The sequence below is a fragment of the Macaca mulatta genome, chromosome 6, assembly GCF_049350105.2.
Source record: "Macaca mulatta isolate MMU2019108-1 chromosome 6, T2T-MMU8v2.0, whole genome shotgun sequence".
Taxonomy (NCBI): Eukaryota; Metazoa; Chordata; class Mammalia; order Primates; family Cercopithecidae; genus Macaca; species Macaca mulatta.
Genome location: NC_133411.1, coordinates 182,920,655 through 182,936,534, shown reverse-complemented (window position 1 = coordinate 182,936,534; position 15,880 = coordinate 182,920,655). Strand labels below are relative to the sequence as shown.

The 15,880-nt window shown below is 46.4% G+C and overlaps 1 protein-coding gene across 1 annotated transcript in view; it reads right to left on the bottom strand.

Moving 5' to 3' along the window:
* Positions 1-15,025, bottom strand: part of NSG2 (neuronal vesicle trafficking associated 2) — a 65,885-nt gene extending 50,860 nt beyond the window's left edge. The window contains exons 1-2 of the mRNA XM_015141455.3: positions 14,888-15,025; positions 13,865-14,015 (exon numbers count right to left, since the gene is read on the bottom strand). Of these exons, the coding sequence (XP_014996941.1) occupies positions 13,865-13,993 (129 nt within the window). The 5' untranslated portion in view covers positions 13,994-14,015; positions 14,888-15,025. The remainder of the gene's footprint in view (positions 1-13,864; positions 14,016-14,887) is intronic.
* Between the last annotated feature and the right edge of the window lie 855 nt (positions 15,026-15,880).

Genomic DNA, 15,880 nt, shown 5'->3' with positions numbered 1-15,880 from the left:
CTGTTGATCACACAATTTGATTGACTCAGACATGGGCATGTTACCCAATGTGGACCAATGAGCTATGAGGTAGTATTGACTAGTGTCTTGATGAAAGAAGCCTGGCAGGTCTTCGTGAGTGACTCTTCCTCTGGATGGTGTGGTGAAGTCTTGAGTCCTGGAATTGTTGCTACCTTGATGGGAACCAGGAGAAGAACGAAGGCAGCACACAAAGAAGGGCAGAGCCAAGAAGAACCCAGAGAAATGGAGCTGGGTCCAGATGACATCCTACCCTGGGATTACACCACGCCTGAAGTTAGACCTACTCTGGGATCCACAGTTATGGGGCAAATATCTACTCTTTGGGCCTTAATCCAATTTTGGCTGGGTTTTCTGTTACTTGAAAGAAAGCTTTCTATCTGATACACACGTCTTCCAAGAAAACCCAAGAAAATGAACTGAAAAGCGATTAGAATTTAGTAAGGTAGCCAAAACTAAATAAGTAAACCAAAATCAATAGATTTCCTAGGTGTCAGCAAAAAGTCAGCTCAAAAACATAATGGGTCCACCAAAAGATACAAGAACATTCATAGCAGCTTTGTTCCTGATAGCCCCAAACTGGGAACATCTCAAATGTGCACATCTCAAATATGCACTAACAGCAGAATGGATAAATTGTGGTTTACTCAGAAAATGGAATGTCTCAAAGCTATGTTACATATGCATTGATGAATTTCATAGACATTACATTGAACAAAAGAAATTAGACACCAAGAGGTTTTTATATACTGTGTGATGTCATTTACATCAACTTCAAGTATATGTATAATAATTTATATGTATAATGTATTTATCATAAAAATATACCACTCACCATTTGCCCAGTTATAGGGTTAGAGGGTACTGAAGTTAGGCAGAGTTGGGGCCATAACCCTCTCTTCAAATCCATGTCCTGCTTTGCCATGAATCCCTATGAAATTCTACTTAGGCTCTGAGTGACTTTCTAATGAAAACAGTCCCTTTAGTTTCAGGTCCTCACTCCTCAAACCACAAAACTCAAATACAGGCCAAGAGACAGGCGGATGCCTGACACCATGTGAGTCCTCAGTCATCTACTCTTTTCTTTAGCTAAGCCACATTTTCTCCAAAAGCAACTCAGGCTGCTACACAATATTTTATCTTCATCCCGAGGAAGTGTTAGCTCTTTGGAACTCCATCTCCATTTCAAAAGGTCTTGGCCTGTTTGCCTGGAACAAATGGACAGTGCTCTGCCTTCATCTTCTTCGACCTCTCAGTCGTTTTTGACAAGCTTGTTCTCTCTCTCCTCCTTGAAAGGTTCTCCTCCCTTGGGCCCATGGCAGCCTCTCTCTCGGTTCTCGTGCTGGCTCACCCATCAGACCTCCTCAGTCTCCACTCCAGGCTCCTCCTCTTTCTGTTGACCTCTCAGTGTTGGGATTTCTCAAAGCCAGCTCATGACTGCTCTTCTTTCCATCTACAAGACCCCTCTGCATGTTCTTACTCCCATCACTTCCAAGTTCATTGGTTTTTTTGTTTGTTTGGTTGGTTTTGTTGTTGTTGTTGTTGTGGTTGTGGTTGAGACAGAGTCTCACTCTGTTGCCCAGGCTGGAGTGCAGTGGCATGATCTCAGCTCACTGCAACCTCTACATTTTGGGTTCAAGCAATTCTCCTGTCTCCGTCTCCCGAGTAGCTTGGACTACAGGCATGTGCCACCACACCTGGCTAATCAAGTTCATTGTTTATCCTCATGACTCCCAAATTTATACTTCCACTCACATGTCACTCAACACTCAGATGACCCTATTGGACATTCACCCTTGACCCTCCTGCCCCAGCCACCTCACTCGCAACATCTTCATGCCCTGTAATCCCCTACTTAGAAGGTAACAGCAGCATTATCCAAACCACTGTTTGTGTCAAATCAAACACAGATACTTCTCATGATTCCTCCCTTCTCTTTAGTCTCAAAATTCATTCCATTATTCCACCCATTCCAGCTCCAGCTTCCTCAAAAATTTCCCTTAAATCAACCCAGTCATCCAGTTACACGACCTCTACCCCAGTACAGGACATCGTCATCTGTCTTTGGATCTTTGCCCTGGACAGCTTCTTTGTTTCCAAACCCGGGGAAAGATCCCTCTATAGTGAGGGAGAGACAATACCAGTAAACCTTTAGAAGACATCCAGGAGGCCAACACCTGAGGCAACTACAGAGAAGCAGTTTTAAGTGGCCAGGGAACAGGATGGCTGAGGTAAGTAGGTGACAGGGAGGTAGCTAGAGAGGCACATAGAGGCTCTGAATGCTATACTAGGCACCTTGAAGATTAATGTGAGGGCAGTGAAGAGCTGAGGAATAATTGTAAATGAGAAAATGGCTTTGCAGGTATGCATTTCAGGCACAAGAGAGGCCTCTGGCCACAGTGAAGGTACACTGCGTGGGGACCGGCAGAGAGCAAGGAAAATACAGCCCTACAAAGTCACTGCATCACTGCAACCAGCCAGCTAGAGGACTTGCATAAAGCTTAGTGTTTTGTTCCTATGGAGTAGAGCCAGAAACATTTTCCTTCTATAAACGATAGAGTCACAGTTACATCTTTTTAGTACTCTGAAAGGGAAAGCATAAGAAATGGTAGCCAATCGTAATTAATTGTACCTTGGAGTTATCAGTGTGCATAGGCAAAGAGAACAAGAAAGGAGAAAAATAAATTTGCAAAGAAAGCCTCTCTTCTAGACATTCTTTTTCCCACAGTTAAAAGAAAATGGAGCAAAACAGAGCCCTGAGTGCCTTGTCTATCAGCAGAAACGAGAGAAGAAAAGAGGAGAGGGAAGAGGCAAAATTCCTCCTACTCTTTTTATTCTTTAAAGTGGGGTTTTATAGATATTTGGACAAATGAAACTCCAGGTTTTCAAATACGATTGTGGATTTGGGCAAAGCAATAACTTTGTATTCTTTCCATATTTACATGTTGGATCCCCATTGTCCTGTCTGCTGCTAATATGAAGAACATAATTTAACATAATTGGCATTGTGAAAATGGGATAAATTATTCATCCCTAAAGGACCCCTCATCTGGATATAATTCCCATTTCACTGGCAAGGCCAGATAATGCATGGTGGTTCAGATGGTACAAAGTACAGATCATAAAAATTTAAAATACTACTTCCCAGGATTATCAATAATGAAGAGGTTCCCACATGGAGGGGTCCGAGGATTGGCAGGAACAATAAATAAAAGTGCAGAAGTGCTGACAAGGAGCAAGATTGTATTTTTATGAGCTGGACTTGCACAGTCCAAAAATAGATCTAAGCTGTACCCATCATCCCTGGAGCAGAGAGACAGGTTCAGAGCCAGGACAATGAATGGCTGGCACTGAGTCCCTACTATGAGCCAGGCATGGTGCCGGGTGCCCTGAGAAAGCAAAGGCCCAGCAAGAAAAACAAAGTTTATTCCATGGAAAGAGCTCTGGACTGAGAGACCTGCTTCCGACCCAGTCTTACTGTGTGACCTGTGGCACATCCCTTTCCCGCTCTGCGCCTCAGTCTCCCCATTTGTGAATTGATGGGGTTGGACTCATTCAATTCTCATCATTCTCCTGACAACATTCTCTCCACGCCTCAGTTCTCTCCTTATGATTATTCCCATTTTTCAGATGAGGAAATTTAGGCTCCAAGAGTTCAGTCGCTTGCCTGTGATCAAATGACTGGCCTCGGGTTGAGCTAGATTCAAACTCAAGAATATCATACTCTTTCCTACTGATCATGGTTTGGGGTTTCTTGTAAAGGTACCCACTACATGCCTGGCACTGTGCCAAACACTTTACATCCTATATCTCAGCAAATCTTCTCCATCATTCTGTGAGGTAAAGGTAATCATTCCCATTTTACAGATAAAGAGCCTGAGTCCCAGAGAGCAGAAGTGACTTCATAACCTCACATGGCCACTAGGAGGCAGAGCCCAGACTTGAACCCAAGCTCAGATCCAAGTGCCACCTAACACTTGAGCTCTCATCCTGGGGAACCAGGACATAACAGGGAGGCCATAAAAACTGTGGAATGAATGAGTGAACAAATAACTTCTATTTCTAAACAGAGAAGGCGAAGTTGCCCAGATGGGGCCTGCGTCCTTAGTTGGGAGCTTCCCCCATTTGCACCTATCGCTCCTTACTCCACACTCCCTCTTTGGATTCATGTTTTCTCCTGGGCCCTTGAAGGTTGGTTTTGGGCCCCGAACACAAGGTAAAATGTCAGTGCTCAAAAGACTTAAGTGGCAGTGTTGTCCAACCCCATCAATTCACAAATGGGGAGACTGAGGTGCAGAGCGGGAAAGGGATGTGCCACAGGTCACACAGTAAGACTGGGTCGGAAGCAGGTCTCTAGTATGAACGCCAACTCTCAGTCCAGAGCTCTTTCCATGGAATAAACTTTGTTTTTCTTGCTGGGCCTTTGCTTTCTCAGAGGCTGTATAAAAGCTAGTCTCAAACGAACTATCTGCCTCAGTAAGTCTGTAACTCCCCACTTCTACGGCAATGCATAGCACGGGGCGAGACGAGCTACTCTCCATGGGATCCTCTACGGGGGACTTCCAGCTCCTTCTGCTCTGAACAGAGGCAGGCTGCCTGGGCTGGAATCACTACAGTGGAGCCCAGAGCGCTGCCACCTGGGTCTTCCACAGTCCGGAAGCCCAGGCCATGTCACTGCTCACCTCTCTTTGCTGCCTGGGGTAGCCCTGTGACCTCCAGAAACAGGGAACCTGATTTTGGGACTAAACAGATAAGGTTAAGAACAACAACAATAATAATTACACCATTGCATTAAGCATCTACTATGTGCTAGGCGCTATGATAAACGTTTGCTATGTATTTTCCTCATTTTATCTTACAACAAACCTCAGAGGAAGACGTTAGTGTCATGAGGAAACAGAGGGTCACAGTGGTGAATAAACTTGCCCAGCGTCACAGTGCAAGTAGGTGGAGGTAGGATTTGAATTCAAACTGTGCTGTTCTGACATCTCCCTGTACAGACAGAGGCACTGGCTTCACCGTGATCTCCCTGCGTGTGAAAGTGAACAAGTTACATCCACTCCCTGAGACCATTTGCCATCTGTGAAACGGGGGTGAATTCTTTTTATAGAAAATCTAAGGCCAGGTGCAGTGGCTTCCGTCTGTAATCCCAGCACTTTGGGAGACCAAGGCAGGAGGATCAGTTGAGGCCAGGAGTTTGAGACTACCCTGGGCAACAAGACTCCAGCTATAAAAAGTATTTAAAAATCAGCCTGGGTATGGTAGCATGTGCCTGTAGTCCCAGCTACTTAGGGGACAGAGGCAGGAGGATTGCTTGAGCCCAGGACTTCGAGACTGCAGGGAGCTATGTATGATCACACCACTACTACACTCCAGCTTGAGGACGACAGAGAGAGACCCTGTCTCTAAAAATCAATGAATAAAATTTGATACATTCTTATGGTAAAAAAAAAAAAAAAAAAAAGATGAAAAGTATAGAATCAAATTCTTCAAATGGAACGCACCTACTCCAATCCCCATTTCCCAAACATTTAACAGTTTTCTATGTGTCCTTCCAAAACCGTCTTACGAATTACAAGAATAAAACATGCTCACACTGTGTGTGTTTCCCCAAATGGGATCACTCCACACCATTCTCTTTAAAGCTGTTTGGACGAAGCAGCGTGTCTGTTACATCTTTCCACGCTGGCGCATGCAGATCAGCCTCACTCTCAAAACCTCTGCTTAGGCTTCCGCCTGCGTGCGCCAGAGCTCAGTTAACCAGGCCCTTCTCAGGGAACAGTCCAAGTTGTTCCCAGTTCTTTTCAATATATAGTGGCCTTTGCATACTTGAAATATATACCCATAGGGTAACTTCCTACCAGTGAAAAGCATACCAGTCCAATGCTATCCACAGTTTACATTTTACAGACAATGTCAAAATACCCTCTGAAAAACACTGCATCACATTACATAACCAACAAGAGCGAATTGAGGACAAGTTTGCCCCAGTGTTGTCAACATGAGGAAATATCCTTTTTTTTTTTGTGCCAATCCGGTAGGTAAAAAAAGTATATTTTGTTTAAAATTGTTTTTAAATTATACGGCATTTTTGTTATGTTTATTGTCATTACCTATTTGCAGGATCTGCCTAGTCAGAGACGTTGTCCCAATTTGAGATTCATCTCTTGAGATTCTCTGAAGAACCAGGGGGCTCTAGGGCCTGGAGCCTGCAGGGATGTGCATTTCTGCTGTTCCCTGGGGAAAGGCTACGTTTCTCGTATCTTGTGTCTCGGGGAGAAAACGAAACCCTGCAGAAAGCCCAGGGAGAGGCCCAGAAGGCACACAGGCCTTAGGTCCCCTTTCAGGCCTCCCCTGCAGAGCATCATCAGGCCCCACACTGCCCCACACCCACCTGTGAAACCGCATCCTTCTCAGCATGCTCCACTTCTGCAGTCTCCTTCTAGAGCTATCATCTTCAAGAAACATATTCTAGATGCCCAGTGAAAGAAAGGAAACTATCTGTGCACTCCCTCAGTATGCCTTGCACTGAGCTGGGCCCATTAGACAACTGTCACACTGTTTCCCTCACCGGCACCCTCTTAGGTAGATATTATTACCTGTTTTAGGGCTGAACAAACTCAAAGCCCAGAGATGCTCAGCAATGTGCCTAAAGCTACACAGTAAGTAAATAGCTTAGCTGAGATTTGAACCAAGGTCTCTAGGACTATAAAGTGCATATGGCCTACCATGCAAAATTTAAAACACACCGTACATTAGTCATTAGTTTCTAAATATCTGTGTTCCTCTCCTCCCACAAGTAGGTAAGCAACCTCCTCCAAGATGCGTAAAGACTTAATAATCAATAGAAAGAAGAGAAGTGTTTGCCCAGAACGCAGCAGCAGACCTGCCGATTATGGTTCACCTGGGGCTCTGCCAAGGTGGGTTGTGCCTGTCTGTGGTTTGCTTTCTGCAGACCTGCCACCCTTCCCAGCACACCTGCATGCAGATCTTGGCTACACCGTTTTCCTTTGGTGCACCCTAGGATGGCCTTCCACCTGTCTGAGCCTGTTTCTGCACCTGTAAAACGGGGATCATGGTAGCAACCTCACAGGGGTTGTGGGGACACCTGGTTTATTGTGGCTCCTTAGATGAACCAAAGGCAGCAAAGCACCAAAGGCATGTCCTGAAATTTGATGTCTGCAGACTAATGTTCCAGCTTCGCAGGAGCTTGCTCCCATGGCCTGGAGAAAGTCACCTAGATTTGAGTCTATTCCCTCAGCTACCAAGTAGAGAAACTGAGTCCAGTTTTAAGCTAGGCAAGAGGGGGATCAGCCAGTAATTTCCACTGCCCACTGAATGCCAGGCCTAAGGCTACCAGGATGACACAGCCTCAGGTCTAGCTGGGGCCTCAGGTCTAGTGGGCAAATGGAGCAGAGAAAGCAAATTCTCCTCCCAACCAACCTGGCACCATGTCTAAATACCATCAGCCTTCCCACCCCACTGCCACTGCCCCACTATCCTCTCCTCCCTGAATGTAGCAGTGGCCTTTTAGCTGGTGTCAGACACCCCCCCATTCCTTTCTTCTACTCCCGTATTGGGGGTGCTTCAGACAACTCAGTCACCCCTGTTTTGGGGGACACTAATCTGGTGCTGTGTGGAGGACTGATTGAACAGAAAGAGGTAGAGGAGGTCAAAAGACCAGGCATGAGACTGAGCCTGTCCCTTGTCCCTTGTCCCTAGGGTGGCTCACAGCAATGAGGGCAATCTTCCAAAAATCAAACTCTGATCCTGTGACTCTCCTGCTTTAAATAGCTTTTGAAAAAAAAAATACACCGGGGCCCACATAAACTGGTGCCCACCCCACCTCATCTCTTAAGTCTCTCCCCATCATTTGACATCATCAGCCAACGTGGCCCCCTGATCATTCCTCCGCCCTCCTCAGGCCTCAGTTAGGCCTGCTGCCTGACCACCCTGTCATTATAATTAGATCCCCTATATGTCTTATCTCTCCTTACATTACAACACCTTGTTCTTCCCTTAATAGCCCTTCCCACAATTTGCATCTATATGCTTTTATTTGTTTGATGGATTGTTGGAAGTCTCTCTTCTTCGTTGGACTGGAAGCTCCATGAAAGCAGTGGCCAATGCTGTCTTTTCATTGCTGTGTATCTGTGGCCTAGCACAGGGCCTGGTTCACAGAGGGTACCCTGCAAGACTTGCTGGCTGGATGGATGGGTGGATGATGAATGGATGGGGAGATGGATGGATGGATGGGTGGATGGATGATGAACGGATGGGGAGATGGATGGATGGATGGGTGGATGATGAACGGATGGGGAGATGGATGGATGGATGGGTGGATGATGAACGGATGGGGAGATGGATGGATAGATGGGTGGATGATGAACGGATGGGGAGATGGATGGATGGACTGGTGGATGATGAACGGATGGGGAGATGGATGGATGGATGGGTGGATGATGAATGGATGGGGAGATGGATGGATGGATGGGTGGATGATGAACGGATGGGGAGATGGATGGATGGACGGGTGGATGATGAACGGATGGGGAGATGGATGGATGGATGGGTGGATGATGAACGGATGGGGAGATGGATGGATGGATGGGTGGATGATGAACGGATGGGGAGATGGATGGACTGGTGGATGATGAATGGATGGGGAGATGGATGGATGGATGGGTGGATGATGAACGGATGGGGAGATGGATGGATGGATGGGTGGATGATGAACGGATGGGGAGATGGATGAATGGATGGGTGGATGATGAACGGATGGGGAGATGGATGGATGGATGGGTGGATGATGAACGGATGGGGAGATGGATGGATGGATGGGTGGATGATGAACGGATGGGGAGATGGATGGATGGATGGGTGGTTGATGAACGGATGGGGAGATGGATGGATGGATGGGTGGATGATGAACGGATGGGGAGATGGATGGATGGATGGGTGGATGATGAACGGATGGGGAGATGGATGGATGGATGGGTGGATGATGAACGGATGGGGAGATGGATGGATGGATGGGTGGATGATGAACGGATGGGGAGATGGATGGATGGATGGGTGGATGATGAACGGATGGGGAGATGGATGGATGGATGGGTGGATGATGAACGGATGGGGAGATGGATGGATGGATGGGTGGATGATGAACGGATGGGGAGATGGATGGATGGATGGGTGGATGATGAACGGATGGGGAGATGGATGGATGGATGGGTGGATGATGAACGGATGGGGAGATGGATGGATGGATGGGTGGATGATGAACCGATGGGGAGATGGATGGATGGATGGGTGGATGATGAACGGATGGGGAGATGGATGGATGGATGGGTGGATGATGAACAGATGGGGAGATGGATGGATGGGTGGATGATGAACGGATGGGGAGATGGATGGATGGGTGGATGATGAACGGATGGGGAGATGGATGGATGGATGGGTGGATGATGAACGGATGGGGAGATGGATGGATGGATGGGTGGATGATGAACGGATGGGGAGATGGATGGATGGATTGGTGGATGGATGGATAGATGGATGATGAATAAATGAATACCTCCCAGGGTGATAAGCACAACTACAGCTCTACTTATCGGTGATCGAGGAAGGTGTTCAGGAGAGTTGCTTTCCGAACTGGGTTTAGAAAGATGAATACTGACATCATACAAGCAAAGGAGCCATAAGGGCATTCTGGGCAGAAGGAATGGCATGTTCATGAAGGAGAAGGCACGGAACATCCTGGGGAGTGTGCGAGAGTCTAGGGCAGGGTTCCCCAGCCTTGATGCTGTTGACATTTAGGGCAGGATAATTCTTCCTAGGGCCAGGACTGGTGTGTCCTGTATACTGTAGGATATTTAGCAGCTTGGCATCCACCCATAAAATGCCAGTAGAATCCTCCCTCTAGTTATGACAATGAAAAATGTCTCCAGACATTGCTAACTGTCCCCGAGGGAGACAGAACCACCTCCCTAGAGCACCGCTGCTCCAGGTAGGTCTGGCATGCTGACATTCGAGGCACAACGTGGGAGTGAAAAGAATGGAGGCCAGCAGGCCAGGTGGTGAAGGAGCTGGAGTGGCAAGGTCAGGATTCAGGGAGGGGATCTTGTGGGGTGAGGAGATGAGGAAGGTTTCCATGGGAGAGGGACCCAGGTACAGCCCTGGGGAGGCTTGGAGGCAATGTGGAGGACTGAGTTTCATGAAAGAGAGAAGCAGGAGGCCACTCAGGAGCCTGGCACTCCTCCCCAAGGCTGACACCAGTCTCTCCAGCACCAGGCAGGGAGCGAGCACTGGAGCCTCTGGTGTTCTGTCTGGGGGACCAGTCCAGGTCCCTTCCAGGTCCAGGAGCCTGCCAGGGGGAGGGCTTAAGAGGCAGGTGCAGCCACGGATGAGGGAGCCTAGCGTTTGAGGAAGCACTCTCCCAGAATGAGAGACTTCTTACTGAAGGCAGTGCAATGCAGAAAAAAAGCTGGAACATCAAGTACACTTCCAACCCCAGTCCTTCCACTCTTCATCTGTAAAGCTTAGGCAGGCCATTATATTGTCCTGAACCTCAGTTTCCTCATCAGTGAAATGGGGGCACTGAGACCCACCTTACAAGGCTGCTGGGAAGATTAACTGAAAGAATCTGAATGCCCTGCATAGTCCCCTCCTTAGCCCAGAGCAAGTCTTCAGACATGTTCCACAAGAGGACTCCAGCTAGCCTCCAGACGCTGTTCTCTCGAAATTCAGACTTCATACTACTAAAGGATACTTACAATACTGACTTTCAGTATTACAAGCATACTCTGTATTTTACATTTTCAAAAAGAAAAGCCATGATCTGACATTGGGGTCAAATATCCTTCCTTCTGATAACCATCTTAGCTTCAAATACTCACCATCTGACCAGAGCATAACCAAAGGGCTGACAGCTGTGTCAGGGCTCGCTCTGCCTCCTCTACAAAAGTCCTGTGAGGTGAGTCCCAAAATTAGCATCCCCATTCTATGCACTAGAAGACTGAGGCTGAGGCAACTTAAGAAACTACCCTCCAAGTTCTTAGCCAAAGCAGGCTGGTAAGAGTTGGAGTGGGATTTGAACCCACCAAAAGAGGTGGCTTCAGAGCCCTTGCTGGTCATCTGGACACTATTCTAAGCATTTAGAGGACCTTTGGCTTCTTCAGCAACATTTACTTTTAACATTTACTGTTCTCATATTGGGGAAAAAATGTAATTACTCTTGTAAAGATTCTAAAATCTAAATATTAGCACAGAAAACTGATAATACAATTCCCCACTCAGAGAAGACAGACGTAAGAGAGGGGAATGGACTGCACTGTGGGTCAGTGGCTGAGCTTGAGCCACAGACCACACGTGGGGACTCCCAGGCTGGCTCACTTCTCATCCTGCTGAGGTGGAAGGTTCTGGAACAGCACTGCCTGGGCTCTACATCCAGGATGCTTTCCCAGCTGTTTGCTGTGGGGAGCTACTTTACCCCTCTGTGTCTGAGTTTCTGTACCAAAGTAGATACTCCCTCACTGGGGCTTATTAACTTATTAACTCCTGAGAAGAAAGAAAATTGCACGCATGTATGAGTGAGTGTGTGTGTGTGTGTGCACGTGCATGCATATAGCTTAGCATCAAGAATTTAGGAAGCACCTGAAAAATGGTGACATTATACTTTATAGTTTTTTTAACCAGGCACTTTATATATGAGGCCACATCTAACTTTGTTTGGACCATTGTGAGGTAGGTGTGATCCTCCCCATATCACAAAACAGGAAACTGAGGCTGCCCTGGTGAAAGACTGTGTGGTGACAATCAGAGTGTCAAACTGGGGCCCCTGGATCTTTCAGGATAATTGACTTCCCCTTGCATGCTTGCAGGCCCACCATGAGAGACAATGCATTATCCTTCAGGTTTTGGGACAGTTTCTGGTACACCTGGACTGGATACTCAGTGGTTCTCAGACCTGCCTCCTCTCTCATTGAAAGAATAAAGCCCTGGGAGGTGGGTGGGAGCCTAAGTGTGTGGCGGGGTGGGGGGGATCAGAGACCATGATAATCTCTAGATGACCTGCAGGCATGTAGAAGGCTAGGGGAGAGATGACCTCACCACAATCCCTTTTCTTTGCACACCTCTTAGAGACATGCAGATCTGCAAGGCTATAGCTGTTGGCCTCACAAAGCCCCAAGAGAATATCCCTCCCTTCTCCTACTAACTTCTACTTATATCTGAGTTCAAACTCCAACATTTCTACTTACTCCTTCTGTGAGCTTAGATAACTCACCAAATTTTCATCTATAAATATGAATGAATAATCCCTGACTCCCAGGGTTAATGAGCATCTAAAACAATGGTCCTCAACTTTGGCTGCATGCAGGAGCCACCTGGGAGATTTCATTCATATTAATGCCCGGGTCTCACTCTCAGAGACTCTGATACAGTTGTTCTGAGGTGTGGCCTAGAAAGCAGGAGTTCCAAAATCTCCCCAAGTGATTCTAATATGCAGTTCAAAACCAAGAAGCTCTGATATACATGTAGCAGGTACTCTATTAATACTGCCCCTTCTCATCTCTTTAGTGTTAGTTACCTGTTCAGAATTTATCTATAAAGGCTTTATCAGTTCCTTAGGATGGCTCTTAAGAATTCTCTCTGTCAGCCACCCCACCCTTGCACGTTCTCCTATTGACAATCTCTGCACTTTCAAAACAAACGATTCAACCCCTGGCCAATCAGCAGCCCCTTTATCTAGCTTTGGCTTCTCTTCTATTGATTGCTTGAAGCCAATTGGTTAAGACACACAATGCCCTCCTGCAGATGCCAATGGGAAACCAAACAGATGGAATGATCCATTGTTCGCTCTTCAGTCAGGGAACTCCATCACTGGCCTCCAAGTCTCTCCCTTACCGTGTACAAAAGCTCACATAATAAAACCCCAGGTTGTCCCAGGTGGACCTTAAATGATATTGTTTCTCCCTTCTGTGTCCGTAACCCACACCCCACCTTTGTGTGAATGCCCACCTCCATTCTTCATGGACTACTCCCATGTCAGGAGATGTGCCATCAGCCAGTCACTCATTTCCAGCCACGCCTCCCCAAAAGACACTCGCCCGCAGTCATGCTGCTCCCCCAAAGCTCTCCATGCTTTGCCTTAAAATGCCTTCCTTTGCCCAATCCATGGTCTGCCAGGAAGATTTTTTACTCACCTTTACAAGCCCAATTCAAATGCTCTCCTCTGCAGTCTGCCTAACCTGTCCTCTCAGCCCCATTCCCAAACCCTCTCCACCCCAACAGAATTTAGTTGTTTCCACCTGTGCACCCTCACGATCTTTGTAATGCTCAGGTGTAACATTTACCAGGATGAAGTAGATTAAACTGTCATACTAGAAAAGGTTTTTGTAATTTTGTCTTTTTATAACTAACTTCTAGTATAGGGACAGGGTCTTAGCAGGTGCAAACTGAATGCTTGCTGGAGTGAATCCAATCCTCTGTCCTCAAATCTATACCTGTCAATTTTTGAAAGACCTTCCCAAAATAATCAAGATGAATTTTCTGTCACCATCTAGAAGCTTATTAGTATTCACCAGCTGTAAGAAAACTTTAACAAGGAAAGATCAATTTGCTTGCCCATTTATGCAGATATAAACAAAAAATGAATAAACACTTACCATAAATCTGAAATAATACAAGCGATGTCTCGGCTCTGGAGGAATAACTACATTTTACAAGAAAGGGAGCACATTTGGCAGATAAGGGGATGAAAGGGTTTGGGGGGTGGAATTTTTTGCTGCTTTATTTCCTGAGATGGGGGGAGCCTGGGGGCTAATGAGAACAAAAGCACCTGCTTTACCTTTTCTGGAGCAGGCAGCTGTAAGTGATTAACCTCCAAGGGAGTGATGAGAGGGACGGTCTGGAAGCCATCCTCAACTGAAGGCGGCTTGGTTCCCTTCTCGCTGGGGTTACTGTTCAGCTTCACCATCCTTACGCCTTTCTTCCCAGACCTAAGGCAAGCAGTGGGATTCTGGTTACAGCAGGAGGTGAGGCAGAAAGAGAGGGCTGACGACAGAGAAAACAGCACTGTCCTCAACAGCTCCACTCAAGGGGCTTTCAATCTGCGATCAGTCATTGATCTTCCACTAGATTTCCTGACATGATTCCCACTGTCCAATAAAACTTCAATCATCAAAACATGCCACCTTCCCATGGGGTTCAACAGCACTCAAATTTAAGGAATTCAAGGAAAATCCTAAACCTACACACAAAAAAATATAAATGTAAAACAAATACACTTTTAGAGCTAAAGTGTTCACACAATGCCAGTAAAAAGATTATACTTAGTGCAAAATGAAGTCCTATTATACCATCCCCCCTGCAGCATGATAAATTTCACCTCACCACTCTGGTTGCTATTCTATTATGTTGGTTTTTCTATCAGTAATACCCTAAAACACAATAAATACATTCAATGTCTCAGTGTGTACCCTGTTACATCATATGTGGATTGTACATGAGGTGCAATTTCCTAAAATAAAAGCAAAAAAAAAAAAGGCTAGCTTGAACCTGATCCTGTTATTCAGCCATGGAATGACTCCATTTCCTCAATAGCGAAGGGCCATTTTTTTTTGGTTCCACGGAAAGTTAGCAGCTCCCATATTGCAGGATTGCCAACTAAATAAACAAATCACATTTATTCATCTCCAGATCCCTTAGAAGTCTAATGGTGCTCCCCTCCCACCCCCAGAAGCTCAACACAACTGAATTTCTTCTCTCAATCCTGCTGATGGAACGTTTAGACAAAACAGGGTTGTTGTGGGGGTGAAAGGGTTTGGAAGATATTGGGGAGTGGTTATAGCAAAAACAAATGCCTACTTACTGTGCTGCACTCTTGTGGGGTCAGAGCAGATTCAAGCCAATTTGAAGAGGAGGAGGACGGCCGGGAGTCCTCCCTCCTCAGCCCGAGCTTGTGGTGCTGAAAGGATAGCGCCTCGCGTGTGTCTGGATCGGAGCTTCTGAGAGCAGGCGTGAGCGAGCGGGGAAGAGCTCCTGGCAGCTGCCTGCCTGCTTGCTCGCTCGCGCCCCCTCCTACCGGGGAACGCGCTCCCACACCATCTGTCATCTGGCACCACCTGCTGTTTCTTATGCATGACCACAACCACTGCATGGGGCAAAATGGTTTCAAGAAAGTGGGAGGGATTTTGGCCAAATCAAAAATAATAATAATAATATGCACCATATAGTAAGTAATTCTTGAACCTTTGGAAAAACTGGAAAAGCAGGCACATTCATTAGGGAAGAGATCGCCTCCTAAGACCTTCCAGAACAATATCATAAAACACAGAATGGTTCAAGACCTCTACTGTGCTCTGACCCTGTGGTCAGGACAGAAGGGAAATATATTTATTGTGTATCTTTCATGCAGTGGGCACTTTTCCAGCCTCTTTCAGACTATTTCCCTCATTTGCAACATGGGGTTTCTAATAGTACATACATGATGGGGTCAGTACAAAGCATGAAATGGGATAGCATAGGGAATGCATTTAGCACAGAGCAGCGACTATGGCAAGCACTGCATTCACATTTGCTACTACATTCAACATTGTACTCTGATCATACAGGTCAGCCAAGGTAACTAGAGCTGGAATTTGAAAGCTGATTGGTGGCCACCAAAATTTGTATCCAGCCCAGGACATTATATGGCTTCCAAGTTGGTGTCTGGAATCAGAGAGGGCCAAGTCCTAGTGTCTTCTCTACCAAATTCTGGCTGTAAGGATTTTGGACATTTTGTATTCATTCTTTAAACCTCCCTTTCCTTATCTCTGGTGTAAGAATAATAATATCTCTCTTGCAGAGTGATTGTAAATATGAG